The sequence below is a fragment of the Hemicordylus capensis genome, chromosome 5, assembly GCF_027244095.1.
Source record: "Hemicordylus capensis ecotype Gifberg chromosome 5, rHemCap1.1.pri, whole genome shotgun sequence".
Taxonomy (NCBI): Eukaryota; Metazoa; Chordata; class Lepidosauria; order Squamata; family Cordylidae; genus Hemicordylus; species Hemicordylus capensis.
In genome coordinates this window covers 89,983,179-90,000,220 of record NC_069661.1, presented here as the reverse complement: position 1 = coordinate 90,000,220, position 17,042 = coordinate 89,983,179, and the positions used below count along the sequence as shown (strand labels likewise).

The 17,042-nt window shown below is 44.7% G+C and overlaps 1 protein-coding gene across 2 annotated transcripts in view; it reads left to right on the top strand.

Moving 5' to 3' along the window:
• Window positions 1-16,576, top strand: part of LOC128327910 (uncharacterized) — a 33,840-nt gene extending 17,264 nt beyond the window's left edge. The window contains exons 2-3 of one of the 2 annotated variants that reach the window (XM_053257242.1): window positions 12,732-12,868; window positions 15,924-16,576. In XM_053257242.1, the coding sequence (XP_053113217.1) occupies window positions 12,732-12,868; window positions 15,924-15,953 (167 nt within the window). In that variant the 3' untranslated portion in view covers window positions 15,954-16,576. Of the gene's footprint in view, window positions 1-12,731; window positions 12,869-15,771 lie in introns of both variants that reach the window. The other variant, XM_053257241.1, reaches the window with a different exon arrangement.
• The last annotated feature ends 466 nt before the right edge of the window (window positions 16,577-17,042 follow it).

The window sequence follows — 17,042 nt, the reverse complement described above, 5'->3', positions numbered from 1 at the left end:
GCTGGAAGTTGAACCCTGGTGGTTGTTTGGTTCACGTGCTCAGTTATTTTTTGCTTTAGTTCTTGTTGCTTTTCTGTTAAACGGCATTTGGGTTTTTGAGGTGAAGTCAAAGGGGTGGTTGCCTGGTTTTGATTTTGAAACAGTTCAGTAACAGTGGCATCCTCGATTTCCAACATCTCCTCCACCTGCACCTGAGCAACTTCTTCAGTTGGTGGTAATTCTTCTTCCATATCTTGAGCCTGTGTTGCTCTTTGCAGTTCTTCCAGCTCAACTCCTGTGAATACTTTATTTCTTATTATGTATCTTCTCTGGTCTGCTAGCCTTTGTTCTGTTATTTCTGTATCTGGATGCTTCTCTTTCCAGATTTGGTACATTCTTTTTAAATAACCTCTTCTAGTTGGACTAGACCTGTAATAGCAGATCATTATTTCCTTGTTGGCATTTTTTGTATATTTTTTTCGGTTAAGCGACGTTTCTTCCAGTAACTTTGCTGTCTTCAGCCCTGGTTGCACAACTGAAGATCCTGAGTCCTGTTGCCCACTTGCCACCAGGTGTCCAGCAAAGCACCTGGTGCGGTCCTTGTTCCATTATTATTGTCCTTGGTCCATTATTATTATTATATTGATAATTAATGATTATAAATAATGTATTGATTTTATTTTGCTTTTCAATAGAAAAATTCTCAAAGCAATTTACGTCGAAAGTATAATGATACACATAGAACCACACTATTAGGGTGCAATTCTATACTTTAAAAAATGGGCTTGAGTGGCATTGAATTTAACATAAGTTCCCTGCACTGGTGTATCTTCAGAAACACTGGAGCAATGTTACACCAGTGTACTATGGTGTAACACTATGTTACACCATATGTACTCACAGGTGAATCTGAAATCATAAGATTGCTCTGTTAAACACTATTCAAATGGTTTCAGAAGCTGACATACTCACTAAACTTACTTGAAGAAGTCCCATTGAAATTACAAGAAGTTGGGCATGCCTAACTTGCTATTTTAATTTCAATGGGACTTCCTTGAGTAACTTTAGTCTGGATATCAGCCAGTGCATTCTGTGCTTCCAGTTGTGCTGCTCTTTCAGTTTGAGGAAGCAGTATTTGGTGCCACTCAGGGGTGTAGCTATAATTGGGCGAACGGGTTCAAAGAACCCAAGCCATGCCCAATCAGAAGCCACCATTCGCGGCCCTGACACACACCCCGCGTCTGACGTCAGATGCGGGGGTGGGAGTTTAGCTCCTGAGCGGGGGCCGCGCGGCCGCTTCGGGAGCTAAACAAAGGCTGGCGCTGCATTCGCAGTGCCAGCCAGGAGCGGCTCTTCCCTGCAAAGGCAGGGAAGAGTTGCTCCTGGCTGGCGCTACCAGCCTAACTAGCTCCTGAAGGGGCCACGTGGCCCCTTCAGGAGCTAAGACTGGTGCTGCGTTCGCAACGCAGCCCAGACGTGGCTCTTCCCTGCAGGCCTTTGTCTAACTGCCGAAGGGGCCATGCAACCCCTTCAGCAGTTAAGCTGCTTCTCCCAAATGGAGCCTCAAGGCTCCGTTTGGGAGCCAGACCACGCCCCCCGCATCTGATGTCAGACGCGGGGGCCATGGCTATCCCCTGCGTCTGACGTCAGATGCAGGGGGCGGGGCTATCGGGGTGCCCGCCGCGGCTGCACACGGGCCACCGGCGGGCTAGCTACACCCCTGGTGCCACTTGTTCTTTTGAAAGCCTGTTAATCTCCTTGATTTCTGCTTACATTGCCACTGACACTTGAGAAGATGTAGGCTATATTTTGAAGTCCTCATAATTTTTCAGGAATAGCTTTCCTGGCTCCATGACGATAAGCACTTTTTATTCCCATTGCAGCTCACCAGTGATTTTGGTTGAACTGCCTCAGTCTCCTTCTTTTAAATAAATATTGTAGAACTAGCCAACCCCGCACAGAGCATCTGTGCGGTGGTTTGGGGCCGGCTGTTTCCTCCCCTCTTTCTCCTGCCCCAGTCTCCCATCTCTTCTCCTTCCCTCCGGCCCCGCACACTCCAGCCCTCCTCTCCTCCCGTTCTTCCCCCCCCCCACCTCTTCCTCCCATTCCTCTTCTTAGGAAGAGAGCTGGTCTTGTGGTAGTAAGCATGACTTGTTCCCTTAAGCTAAGCAGGGTCCACCCTGGTTGCATACAAAGGGAGACTAGAAGTGTGAGCACCGTAAGATATTCCCCTCAGGGGATGGAGCTGCTCTGGGAAGAGCATCTAGGTTCCAAGTTCCTTCCCTGGCATCTCCAAGATAGGGCTGAGAGAGATTCCTGCCTGCAACCTTGGAGAAGCCACTGCCATTCTGTGAAGACAATACTGAGCTAGATGGACCTATGGTCTGACTCAGTATAAGGCAGCTTCCTAAGTTCCTATGTTCCTCACACAGAGCCACGGCAGGTGGCCAAGAAGTGCCCCACCGCTGCCGTTTTTCCTCGCCCCTGTCTGCCTGCTGCCGTGGCTTTTCTCTCCCCCCGCCCGCTGCCCACCGCCGCCTTTCTCTCCCCCCGCCTGCTGCCTGCCACCACCTTTCTCTCCCCCCACCCGCTGCCCACCACCCACCACCACCTTTCTTTCCCCCGCTCACTTCCCATTGCCTGCCGCCGCCTTTCTCTTCCCCTGCCGCTGCCCGCCACCTTTCTCTCGCTGCCTGCCGCTGCCTTTCTCTCCCCACTCCTCCACCAGCCAGCTGGCCACCACTTTCTTCCCCCTCAACCCCTCAGTCCTCACTTCGGAACTCTTGCAGCATGTTGCGAGAGTTTCTCCGCCAAATCCTGGGCACGCATGTCCCAAGAAAATTAAATATATAGATGAACTCTCATCCTTACTTCTAATAAGATTCATTGCTCTTGGCATTATTTGGGGGAGGGTGTGGGAATGGGGAAAAGACTACAGTAATAAACAGAGGTGCCATTTGGCCCGGACCTCAGGGCCTAAGTCCAAGGCCCTGATTTCTTGCAGGGGCCATCAGCACCCACAGTCCACCAGTGCCAGGGACCTTCTCCCCAGCCTAGCATGGGCACCAACTTTGTTGCTCCAGAATCTTTCTATCTAGGCACTGGAGAAGATGAGGCTTCTAAGCTTTAACAATACACGTTTGCTTGAAGCAAAGCCAGTCAAAGCCACCTTTGATCTGACATCACTTTAAATGGTTGTGTGAACCCAAGGATCTTGGTATACTGGAAATATTACAGCACTTATCCAGATTTCCATTCTCTATGTCTTGGTTCAGTACACCACTACAGTATGATTATCTGTTGGAGGATTCAGAAGATCACTTCAATGTGTCATTATCCCCTGAAACATTTACAAAACCTCAGCTCTGCTCAGTTTTAATGTCTTATTGAAAAATATTTTATATTAATCAACTCATTTGGAAGCCCAGAACAGCCACCATCCAGGCCAGGCAATGATTTGGTAGGGAGGTCCCATGCAATTAATTCTGCCATTAAATCAATTCACCTTTTTAGAGCCACAGATTTCTGAAGAAAATCTGCCTGGTTCATTCATTTTTGGCTGGTCCCATTTGTTCTAGATTAGTTATATTTATATATTTAAAGTATTTTTATCCCAGTTTTCAGCTGACAAGTTTCCCAGAGTAGTTTACATTAAAAAAATCAATTAAAAACATCTCCACAAAAGGTGACTTGATAACGAAACACAAAACATGATGTTTTAAATGAACTTTCTTGGAACCACGCTGAACTGTTTAGGCAAATCAGTAAATAAGATGCTCAGTGTGTCGCTTTGTGACACTTTGAGCTCTACCCTTTCAGCTGCAATTGTTTTTCATGCAAAATATTCTTAATATGTAAACTGAATTAGCTACTATTTAAAATTATACTAAGAGACTTTTTATGACTTGATACCTCAGTATTAGGTCATAGCTTAATACATTAGTAATGAGCTCAATCATTTTTTTCTATTTTTTCCTAAAGCTCAGTTTTGCAAATCACATTATGTATACATAGTACAGCCCAGTATTAAATGAGAAAGGGCTTAACTGTATTGCCCTTATTCATGTGTTGTGTATTTTCACAGTGTCCAATTAATGTGAGGTGGGAATCAAGAGTGAAAATGGTATGACTATTAAGGGGAATACAACACCTGGTGTGTTTTTTTTTGTTTTTTTTTAAACCACCAGTTTTTATGCCATCAGCTTATTTATTTGAGAACATGACTTCACTTCCTATACTGCATAGCTGCAAAACAGAGGGCAAAAGAAAGAATTATTTCTTGACTTAAGAAATTTAATGGCACTTCAAACTGTAGAGTAAGTGAATGTCAAGTTGCCATGTTGGATGTCTGCTTTGCCATGTTGCAAATGGGATGAAAACTAAATTATTTAATAATAATAATAATAATAATAATAATAATAATAATAATAATAATATAGTTTCTAATAATAATAATTTGATTTTTATACCGCCCTTCCAAAAATGGCTCAGGACGGTCTACACAGAGAAATAATAAATAAATAAGATGGATCCCTGTCCCCGAAGGGCTCACAATTTAAAAAGAAACATAAGATAGACACCAGCAACGGTCACTGGAGGTACTGTGCTGGGGGTGGATAGGGCCAGTTACTCTCCCCCTGCTAAATAAAGAGAATCACCACATTAAAAGGTGCCTCTTTCCCAAGTTAGTAGAGCTGGGTATGTGTTATATTTAATAAATAAATGTATATGTAATAAATAAATGTAAATGCTTTGTGAACAGCGATGTAATTTCCCTCAGTAATTTTAGGGCTATACGTCACAAATTAAAAAGAAGACTTTTCTTTTTAAAAGTACATATTTCAGAGCATAATGTGAAATTGGGGGACATTGGGTATGTATAGTGATTAGAATATGTCATAAAACAGAACTCACAGCAAACAATTCCTTTGAAAACTTGGAGAAGATGAAGTAGCAATGGTGGCATTGGCAAAGTGCAATAGGAGCATGATGGAGAGAAAAAACTGGAGGAGCTGGATTGTAAAATGTGAGCCAGAGGCTTTGAGAACAGGGAAATAGATTGTTGGTGGGATGAATTCCACTTCTTCCCACTTAGACACTGCCCACGTCTGTAAAATGTATAATATGTGATAATTTTATTTATCACATTTTTATATCCAGAGTTCTATCCAGAGTTGCACAAACAGAAGGAAATTTGCAGAAGAGAACTTGCCCGCCACTGCTCCCCACTGCAGCCCCCGCCATAGCAGTCCCCCCACAAGCCTTTCCTGAGGTGGAGGGGGGCCCTCTGGAAGTGGATGGGGCACAGGAGGGCACAGGGGAAGGAAGGAAATTGCTCACTCAGTAGTGGAGGCACTTTGTGAGAGTGGAGTTTTCACAAAGCTGTATTCGTGGCAGTTGAACTTTGCTTTCTGATTCACACATGGACACATCACATTGCAGTCAAGTAGCAAAAATGCATGTATGAACTCATACAGGCAGCATTTACAAGCTACAGAGCTATTGACATGAGTGAAGCAAATGTACATTTTGTTGGCATTTGAGTTAAAACTCATGTTTTCAGTAATAAATCTGACTCTATAATGTCAGAAATGAAGAATTCCGGAAGGTTGACGAAGGATAATGCACAATCCTGGTGATCATGGTTGAATAGAATATAAATACAGGAGCTTATACTGCAGTCCTGTCAAATCAGCACATTTCATAAGTAATACACTTCACAGATCAATTCTGAAAGAAAAGGGACACTAAATGATGTAGCAAGCACTTATGTCATCAGCCTTTCAAGCTAATATATTATATAGCTGTTAAAAAGTGCTTTTGATATTGAAGATGATATGATGCATGCAGTTAAAAGGCTTCCTATTTTTCAGGTTGAGCTGGCAGCACTGAAAACTTCTGTTTTATTTACTCTTTTTTATTATCATTTTAAATAGCTGTGCAATATTGATGTAATGATTCATCTTAGCTGATAGTGCAGTCAGATCTCATTTTCAAATTCACAAAAAAGAAAGCCATGGAAGACAGGAAAACAGCCCTGCAGCATGATACTTGTTTTTAAATTCTAAGAACTATAGAAACAAACCTTGGATTAGAGAGGAACGCCTACCATTTAAAAAGTGTTGCAGGCAATCAAACATTTCTCAAACATTTTAGATGGCTTTGATGAACTCTGGTAAATTTTGCCTAATTCCTCTAAAATACATGTGAAAATGCACAAATTGCTTTTCAGGAAACCAAGAGCTTCCACTCCTCCTGTATCAGGCTCCGCTGCTGTGCTGGGATGGTGAGAGGGAGAATCCGGCCCTTCTTTTTTCTTTGTCTAACTGTTCCCCATGAGGAATGTAAATGGAGGTGAACTACAGTTGCCTCCCTTCCTTCCACCAAAAAATGAGCAAAAGCCAGGAAAGGATTGGGAAGAGAGTGGATGGCAAGGCTGAGCAACTTCTGGTTCTTCACCATCAGTTTCACTGCCGCATATCTGTGATGGACATGCATCAGCTTTGACAGCAGCGGGTGGGGGGTAGAATCTGGACTTGGTACAGGAACAAAACCTACATTTATAACTTTATTTCCTCTTGGTTAAGATGTAGTTTTCAGGAACCAATTCTGTTGTAAATCACTTCCTATAAAGTGAGGGGTAAGGAGGGTCTACTTTGTATAAGTATCCTCTCTAATAAAACGCTTGGTGTCCGTCCGTGGACGGGCACCAAGCGTGTGTTCGTGCCTCCCTGCCCTGTTCTGCGCCTGCGCGAAGCGCAGGCGCAGAACAGGGCAAGGGAGACATGAGGGCCGGCACCTGGTGGCCATCTTGGGCGGCCAGAAGCGGCCGCCCCGAAGAAGCCGGGAATGCGGGGAAGGAGGAGACTGGCCGAGGTGGCGGCAAAGCCGCCGCCTCGGCCAGAGGACGCAGCGCGGCCAAGGCGGCGGTGGAGCCGCGCCGCCGAAGCCGGGCGGGGGGAGGAGGTGACGGGGTAAGCCGGCCGAGGTGGCAGCAGAGCCGCCGCCGAGGCCTGGCACCGCCGCCGCAGCCAGGCGGCTGCGAGTCCTTGGGGCCCTTGCCCGTCCGGGGAGACCGGCCGGGAATGTGAGGCGGGGGCGGACCGGACCGGCAGCGGCGCCCCCAGAGTCTGCCCGGCCACCACCACCGCCACCGCCCACTCTCCCGCCCTCCCAGCTGCCCAAATACTCCTTCCCCGCTCCCCCCCCCGCAAATGATTAAGGGCCAAAACGGCCCAGAAGAATGCCTCCGCGGCCGCCGCCATGGCCGCCAACCGCCCTCCCAGCTGGCCGAGACTTCCTTACCCAGAGCAGCCCGCGACAGTCGGGCGATCAAAAATCCATTTTTTGCGAAGAAGAGAGGAGCTCCGGAACAGAGCTCCTCTCTGTGCTAAGCCAATGCCCAGACTGCTGCTATGGACGCAAAGGACGCCTATTGCGTCCTTTGCGTCCATAGCAGCAGTTTGGGCATTGGCTTAGCACAGAGAGGAGCTCTGTTCCGGAGCTCCTCTCTTCTTCGCAAAAAATGGATTTTTGATCGCCCGACTGTCGCGGGCTGCTTTGGGTAAGGAAGTCTCGGCCAGCTGGGAGGGCGTGGGGGGGGGAGGCCAGAGGAAGTGGGGCGGGGGGGGAACTCTCCCCTACTAGCGCCCGTTATCACAACGGGCCTGAAACACTAGTATAGTATAATTTATAAAAAGAGTGCATGGGAGAGGAGCAACATTTGCCACATTTAGCTGCATTAAGCTGCTGTTTCACTGTCCATCTGGTATTGGAGGTGGACTGAGTTAAAACAGCTTAAAAGCATCAGGGTCAGAGGGGTCAAGTTTCATATCCCTCCCCCCATCCTCTGTGTTAATACATTCCTACTACTTCACAAGCAAATGGGGCAACCAGATCTAGTTTGGCCCTAAGATCCTTTTAACTGGAAAATGCCTAGGGCTGGACTTGGGACCTTCTGTTTATGAAGCATGTGATCTACTACTGAGCTATTCACCCTTCCCAAAAGCTTACTGGAAGAGATTCCCTTGAGGACATATCCACCCCAAGGGAATACTGTTGGGGAAATGGCAGACCACAGCCCAAAGCATTATCATCCCTATGAGAAGAACATGTCACGATGAACATGTTTATGCAATCCCATTTACTTACTTACTTACTTACTTACTAGCGGAACCTGCATAGATCATCTGTGCATTAGGACTATGTTGATCTCCTTGCCCCCACCACAGCCCCTGCTTTATTGCTCAGTGTCAGCCACCCACTCTCACTCACCCTCTCCTCGCCACTCGCTCACTCACTTGCCTCTCCCTGCCACTTCCCCCCTCCCTGCCACTTGCTCACTCACCCCCTCCCTGCCACTCACTCGCTTACCCCTCCCTGCTCACTCACCGCCCCTCCCCACCCACTCACTCACTCGCCCCCTTCCCACCACTCAATCACTCGCCCCCTACCTGCTCCTCTTCCCTATCTGCATATGGAATCCCCACAAGTGCCTCTGTTCTGTTATCTACAATTGGTAAAGCACTGTGTGGGCGGGGCTTGCCATGTACGACCTTAGTGCATTAGATAGATAGACAGACAGACAGACAGACAGATATTTGTATACCACCCTTCATCTTAAAACCACAGGGCAATGAACAACAATTAAAAACAGCAAATAAAACCAAGATAAAACGTCCTTAAAGACCAACAAACAGCTACAGCCTTCAGTGAAACTGAGGATAGCTACTCGTTAACCAAAAGCCGGGGGGGGGGGGGTGGAGGGAAGTTTCCAGTCTCCTCTGAAAGACTGGGAGCGAGAAATCCATTTCAATTGCATCTGAGAGTGAGTTCCGCAGCCTGGGAACAACCACCAAAAAGGCCCCTTACTGCATGCTCAACAAATAAGCTTCAGCAGGTGTCGGTAAGCAGAGCAGTGCCCTCTCAGGTGGAGAGATTCAGCTGAGAGCAGGAAGTCTTAAGATACCTGCAGAGCAAGTCATTCAGGGCTTTAAAGGTAATAACCAGCACCTTGAATTGTACATGGAAATGGACAGGAAGACAATATTAGTCCTGTACTCACGTACAGCTGTCAAAGGTTGGTGCAGAAATGCTGCCCTGGATGTGTCAGATCACTTACCCTCACTACTCTCCTGGGCTGCTCATGGTTATAGTGGTCATCTGAAGGGGCTACTACTGTAAGAAGCATCACTGAGTAGCAGCCTGGGGCGTGCCAGGTTGCCAATCACCGCCATTATGTTTATGGTGGTTACCTCTCCAGATGACTGCTGTAACTGTGAGCAGTCCAGGAGGGGGAGTGAGGGGAAGTAATTGAGGAGCTGGGTGTGGGGCTTCTGCACCTGTTTTTAACAGCTGTACATGAGTACAGCTTTTTAAAAATCACATTTGTTTAGGGCTGTAGTGTCTTCAAAATAGATGTGATATGAACAACACCTGTTTGTCTTATTTGTCTTCTTAGGCAATGTATGTCAGGAAAATTAGAAACTTAAATTAATTCCCTTCCAGTTAGCTTTGTAATTGCAACCAACATATAATGCATATCTCAATTTAAAATAAAGCTTCCATATTTTTGACAGACAAGGTATATCTGACTTTGAACTTATGCAGTGAATTGAAAATTATCTGTTTCTTGCTTTTCCTGCAATTTACATAAAGATTCCTATATTAAATGAGATGCAACAATATAAAGCAGCATACAACCTGCCATGGATAACGATCACAATTTGATGATTTCAGATCAAGGAACAATGCAGTGCTTAGGAAGCAATCATGCATCGATACAGTAACAGGGTAAAAAGGTAAAGTGTGTCATCGAGTCAGTGTCGACTCCTGGCAACCACAGAGCCCTGTGGTTGTCTTTGGTAGAATATAGGAGGGGTTTACCATTTATTTATTTATTTATTTATTTATTTATTTATTTATTTATTTATTTATTTTTATTTTTACATTTCTATACCGCCTTTTGTTAAAAACAACCCCAAGGCAGTTTACAAAAATTAAAACATACAATAAAAACAATACAGCAGATAAAAACACACCGAAGCAGCAGTAAAAACGATTATGTAAAAGTCTGGGTAAAAAAGCCAAGTCTTTACAAGCTTTTTAAAAGCTGTGATGGAGTCCGAGGAACGAATGGCCATTGGGAGAGCATTCCAGAGTCTAGGAGCAGCAACAGAGAAGGCCCTGTCCCGAGTGCACGACAGCCAGGCCTCTCTCATTGTTGGCACCCGGAGCAGGGCCCCCTCAGATGTCCTCGTCAAGCGGGCAGGAACCCTTGGGAGCAGGCGGTCCCTCAAATACCCCGGGTCCAAACCATTGCCATCTCCCATGCTGTATGAGATGTTGCCTTTCAGCATCTTCCTATATCACTGCTGCCCAATATAGGTGTTTCCCATAGTCTGGGAAACATATCAGTGGGGATTCGAACCGGCAACCTCTATCATGGTTTTAAAGTCTATCTATCTATCGACCATAGTATCCTGGAGCGTCTGAGGGGTTTGGGAGTTGGAGGCACTGCTTGCAGTGGTTCCGCTCCTTCCTCTCAGGCAGGTTCCAGATGGTGTCCCTTGCAGACTGCTGTTCTTCAAAATCTGAAGTCTTGTATGGTGTGCCCCAGGGCTCCATATTGTCTCCAATGTTGTTTAACATCTACATGAAACTGCTGGGAGAGATCATCAGGAGATTTGGTGCAGGGTGCTATCAGTATGCTGATGACACCCAAATCTATTTCTCCATGTCAGCAGCATCGGAAGAGGGCATAACCTCCCCAAATGCCTGTCTGGAGTCAGTGATGGACTGGATGAGGAATAACAAACTGAGACTGAATCCGGCTAAGATGGAGGTACTCATTGTGCGGGGTTGGAACTCGAGAGATGATTTTGATCTGCCTGTTCTGGATGGGGTCACACTTCCCCAGAAGGAACAGGTACGCAGTCTAGGGGTGCTTCTGGATCTGAGTCTCTCCCTGGTCTCCCAGGTTGAGGCAGTGGCCAGAAGTGCCTTCTATCAGCTTCGGCTGATTCGCCAGCTGCGTCCATTTCTTGAGGTGAATGACCTCAAAACAGTGGCACATCTGCTGGTAACCTCCAGACTGGATTACTGTAATGCACTCTATGTGGGGCTCCCCTTGTACGTAATCCGGAAACAACAGTTGGTCCAGAATGCGGCAGCCCGGCTGGTCTCTGGGTCATCTCGGAGAGACCATATAACTCCTGTATTTGTCGTAAATCTGTTAGCTTGGCTAACCCAACAGGATTTACAACCCCCTTTAGCACTCCCTGGTGAAATAACAGAAAGCGGCAGTGGAACTGCACGAGTGAAAAATAAAAGGCTCACAAAGAAAACAATAAATGAATTAAGTCCCCCTGAACTGAACTAGGTATGCCCCTCTAACAATAACTGAGTAATAAGTGAAAAGAAAATACAGATCAAGGAATGAAAATAGCGAAGGACGACAGAAGCAAGGAATTAACAGAACAGGAAAACATAAACAAGGCAAACATAAGCAGGAAAACATAAACAAGGCAAACTGGAACTTGGACAGAGTTTAAGAATACAATTTGCACACTATCTGCAGCCAGTGAGATGTTGCAAATAGCCCTGAGCCATTGAGGGAGTACCAAATATATAGGGCTCAAGAGAACCAGCAGCCAATCAGGCTCCCCTGAGTCAGCACTTCGGCTTCCTCTCTAGTGATCTCCTGAGCCTGTGTGACTTCCACTGAGCCTCCCTCTTGAGCCGTCTTCTCAAGACAGGTGAAATCCCAGGCTCCTCGGCATCAGAATTCATCTCTGGCAGCTGTTGCGAATCTTCAGCGCCAGAGTCTGGGCTCCTTGCCAAGTCCTGTTGCTGTGCCTCTGAGCCCTCACCAGCAGGCAAATCTTCCCATTCCTGCCCTGACTCCTCTGAGTCAGAAGTCTGAGGCATGACAGTATTGAAGGAGCTACACTGGCTGCCGATATGTTTCCAAGCAAAATACAAGGTGCTGGTTATAACCTATAAGGCCCTAAACAGTTTGGGCCCTGGGTATTTAAGAGAACGCCTTCTTTATCATGAACCCCACCGCCTACTGAGATCTGCTGGAGAGGTCCGTCTGCAGCTGCCACCGACTCGTCTGGTGGCCACTCAGGGACGGGCCTTCTCTGCTGCTGCCCCGAGGCTTTGGAATGCGATCCCTAGTGAAATAAGAGCCTCCCCATCTCTGACAATTCGTAAAAAGTCTTTAAAGACTCATCTGTTCACCTAGGCTTTTAATTAATGTTCTTTTAATGGTTTTAATATTGTTTTAAAATATTATTTTAAAAATTTTAAATTGTAGTGTGTGTGTGTGTGTGTGTGTTTCCCCCCATTTTTGTCTTAACGAATGTTTTACTTTGTTTTTATTCTGTTGTAAACCGCCCAGAGACATAAGTTTTGGGCGGTATAAAAATGTTTAAATAAATAAATAAACACCCATTTTGAAGCAGGGATCCTGGTTGTGAGCTCTTCTGGGACAAGGGAACCATCCTATTCTTATTCTATGTAAACCACTTTGTGAACCTTTTTGCCAAAAAAACAATATAGTGTTCTGTGTTTATGATGTTTCTCCTTTCTTGGTTCGGTGTGTGTGTGTGTGTGTGTGTGTGTGTGTGTGTGTGTGTGTGTGTGTGTGAATAGTTTAAACAATCATAGACTGCCTCAGCCTAGCAATGCAGAATTTGTTATATCAACTGCAGATCTTTTTTCTCTCTCTTTCATTTTGGTTTCTCTAGATTGGCCTTCTAGATATTTCTGTAATATTCCCATGGGGCTACAGAGGTCGGCAGGGACCAAGGTTTTGCCAAGATTTCCCAGGCATCAGCATTCCACACAGCAGATGTTGTTTGCATGCACAATTATCATCCTCATGGTGAGTCTAACCTCGGTAAATGATTTGGTGCTCCATGCAAACACAAACAGTATTAATCAAAGTGACAGATACACTTCCTCGACACTCAGATTCCATTTTTTAAAGAAATGTCATTTCTGTGCTTTAAAAAATCTAATTTAGACATCAGAGACCACAAACACAATTCTTGTCCTCTTTGTTTGTGAGAGACACTAATAATCAAAGGATCCTCCTAAACCTTTTGTCTTCCTACTGGTTTGAGATTGCAAGATACAAAGGTGAAATAAGCATCCTCATGAGTTTTCCACACACACTCCCTTAAAGGTATTTTCCACGTAGTTCACCTGCACTCCATTATGAGGTAGTACACCTCTCCCACAACTACCAGGAAAGTAGAGCAAATATTTGACTACTTACAATGTAATAAGGACTGCCCATGTAGAAATAATTTCATACATTGGTAGATTAAAGTTGGTAGATGAACTGATCTCACTGATGCTATTTTGGCATAATTTTTGTGGGAAGGCTAACATGCTCATTCTGTACTCATATTTTCCTGCTGAAACAAGGTGTGATTATTGGCAACTGACCAACCTATAAGAAAGGCTTAGCCCATCAGGTGAAACTCAGAGCTCTGAAGGATAAAGAGACTTTTTGACTCCTCACCAGATTCTCCTTTTCCAGTAGATCTCTGATGAGGTTCGAGCTGGCTTGGTTCGAACTCGAACTGGGTCCAGTCCAACCAGACCAAAAGTCGTCGGGCCAGGTCTGCTTGAATCTGGTTTGGATTCGAGCTGAACTGGAAAACCCAAGTTTTATGCATATCTCTATTGTTGTCGTCTGTGGTCAGTGTGTTACATGCTGCCCCAGACTTTGATGTAGTTCATCCAGCCAGCAATTCCTAGCAATGATGTCAGGCCTGTAGCTGTGAACATGAGAGTTTGTTTGCATCCCAGCCAGAGATCACATGAGATTAAACATCTGTGCTGTTTACCATTTGGTTTTCTGCCCTAGTTCAAAGTGCTGATAGTGACCTTTAGAGGACCCAGGAACTTGGTTTGAGAATATCTGATGTCTAAAACAGCACCTTCTTCTGTATGTTCCTCCTTTTGCCTTTACTTCATTAGGAAAATGCCTGTATTTACACCCATTGTTAAAGGGTCAAAGAGTGGCAGATAGATTTCCATAATGGCAGCTTTTCTCTAGAGGGTTTTGGGAGGGAGGAGCTTATTATTATTAATAATAAGCTTGTTATTATTTATTTATTACATTTATAAACCACCCCATCCAGAGGCTCTGGGCAGTGTACAACTTTTTAAAAGAAATAAAACTCACAATTAAATCAATGCTAAAAATGATATAAAAACAATTCAAAAATGATTAAAATGATTTAAAACTAATTAAAATACATTTAAAAACAACCACACTTTACAAGCCTTGGATGGCCAGCTCACTCCTAATCCTTGGTTTTGCCAGCTCACTCCTAATCTTTTGAAGGTTGTTATTATGCATTTGAATCACTGGAGGGTGACCGAAACTAGGTTTTATCTTTATAGGACTTCATAGAGATGTACACAAAACGGTTTCCCCCAGATTCAGTTCGAATCCAAACTGGATTCAAACTGGATTGGACCAGTTTAGTTTTGTCCCCCTCTGGACCATGGCCTGACTCAGCTCGAATTTGAGATGGTTCGGGCCCAGTGCAAGGGTGGTGGTGGAGGCATCCTTAAGTGTAACTGTATTCAGTGGAAGTAGTCACAGTTGGCGCTGGAAGCTGTGGAGGTTGGAGGGCTGCGACAGCTCCCCCTAGACCCACCAGTATATCCCCGCTAGCCTACCCCCCAAGTTTTCCAGGCCCACATTTGCCCAGTCTGACCCCATTTCGGCCCATCTCAGCAGGGGTGTAACTATTATAGGGCAAGGGGAGACAGTTGTCTGGGGGCCCACTGCCTTGGGGGCCCCCTAGAGACAAGTCACATGACTGACTCCCCCAGCCGCGCACCCGCCCGGGCTTCCTTCAGTTGTATTCATCCTCTGAAACTGATGTGAGTGTTAAGACCTGGAGCTACCAGAACAGCATGTCTTTCTCTAGTACCATTAAATGACTTGCATCGTCCACAATTTACAAAACCTTTTTAAAAATCTTGTCTCTGGGCCCACTCCAACCTTTCTATGCCCCTGCATCTCAGGGCTGCCCATGCGTGGAGGCCATTTTTTTACCACCATGCATGCTCACGGGCCATTTGCGTGACCACATAATTTGCATGGTCATACAAGTGGCCCGTGCACATGCACAGAGGTAAAAAATGGCCTCCAAGCATGCACAGAGGCCTAACACAGGTGAAAATGGGCCCAAATCAGGGCCTAATCAGACAAACGCTGGCCTGGATGATGCAGGGATAGGCTGTCAGAGGTAGGGGGAGCCACCGCAGCCCCCCCCCCCGTGGCTGCTGCAGCTGCCTCTGGCACCACTGACACCAACTGTGAGTACTTCCATTGAGTACAGGTATACTTAGCGAAGCCCCCTGCCACCTTCAAACTGGGCCTCAACAGGCCTGAGGGGTTCAGCTCTACCTTGGACCAAGCTAGACCTGGTTCCGTCTGAGGTCAAGCTTTCAAACGGAACTGGTTCAAGTTTGAACTGATTTGCACACCCTTATTCTTCTTAATGGTTTGATATTATAATTATTAATCCTCTGTTTTTATTATAGATGTTATATTTTTAAAGATTGTTACCTATGACAAGAGACCTGTGAGCTAGGGCTGTAGGAGATAGAAATAAATAAATATTAGTAAATTACTGGGACTGGGTTAGGTTGGAAAGGGCAATTTGTTCAGTGATACCTGATCAGTTCAACTGAGTTCATTTGATTCCGTAGAAAGAAATAAAAACCCATTATATTTCATATTATTGTCCGTGTTAGGCAAAAAAGGCACAGGCTCCATTATACCCCATCAGAAATGATTAATAACTAAAGTCTAACAAGAAACCAAAAGTGGCCAAGGTAGGATACTGTGTTAATGTTCTTGTTTTCTTCTCTTTTCTTTCTTGCCCCTTTGAACGCCCCTTGAACAGCTTTGGTGGGTTGACACAGTGTCTGGATAGTTGCAGGAGCTGAAAGAAAGCTCGGAAATGTTAAAATCGGAGAAATGGCAAGCACTTTAAGCTTCCCATATTAAAGGAAAGGGGGGGGGAGAGAAAGAAAAGGTTGGCTTTGACAATTGAGAAAGTTAAGATGGTATTGGTTTCTGTTCTGTTTTAATTTTTTCATTTGTACATCATGTAGTGTTTGCATTTTAAGATTATATTTTCTGTGTAAACTTTGTATATTACATACTGTGTGGTGTTTGTTAACTTTCCCCTCAAAGCAAAAGTGTTTTTGGTATTGTACATCTATATCGGCTCCAACTGTCCCTGTTTTATCGTGGACAGTCCCTATTTTTGATAAATTTCTGGGTGACATCCTGACTCTCTAAGCACACGAGCTTTGAGAGACTGTGGCATCACACTGGGAGCCCTCACAGAACTCTCCCAATCTCCTGTTGTGTACGCTGTTGCATAAAAGCCTTTAGAGCTTGGAATGCTGCCCATGCTCCAGAAGTGTGCTGTAAGATCAGAAACATGTCACTCAGGGGCATTATACAGTATTAAATAATGTATATCCTTGGGGGAATACTTCTCTCATGTATATATTATGATAAATGGTTTATTCTAGAGACAAAAATGTTCCCAGACTTTATTTTCTATGTAAATCTTCTTAATTGTTTTGAGTGCGAAAGTGCCTCCTTATTCACAAAATAAATGTTACATGGATGCAACTGTTTCAGACACTTTGAATGGCTCTTCAACTGGTTTAGAACATTTCATACAGAAAAATATCAAACTCATTCACTTGCAATGTAATTTTATAACATGAATAGTTTACAACTCCAGACAAATTATAAAAATGCTTATTTTTCAACTATTTAATTTTAGAAATATATTTATCTTTTTAAAAGCTGTTTATTTTTACAATCAACATACACACAACAGGATAAAAATCAGAAAAATAAAACATTTATCCTACAATCAAAAGATGAATATCTTATTATTGAATGGAGTATTTTGAACTGTTTACCAGTTTTTGTATATAGGAATTTGGTTCCAGTTTTGATTCAAGGCAACCAAGAGGTTTTGGATTTGGGTTCAGTTCCA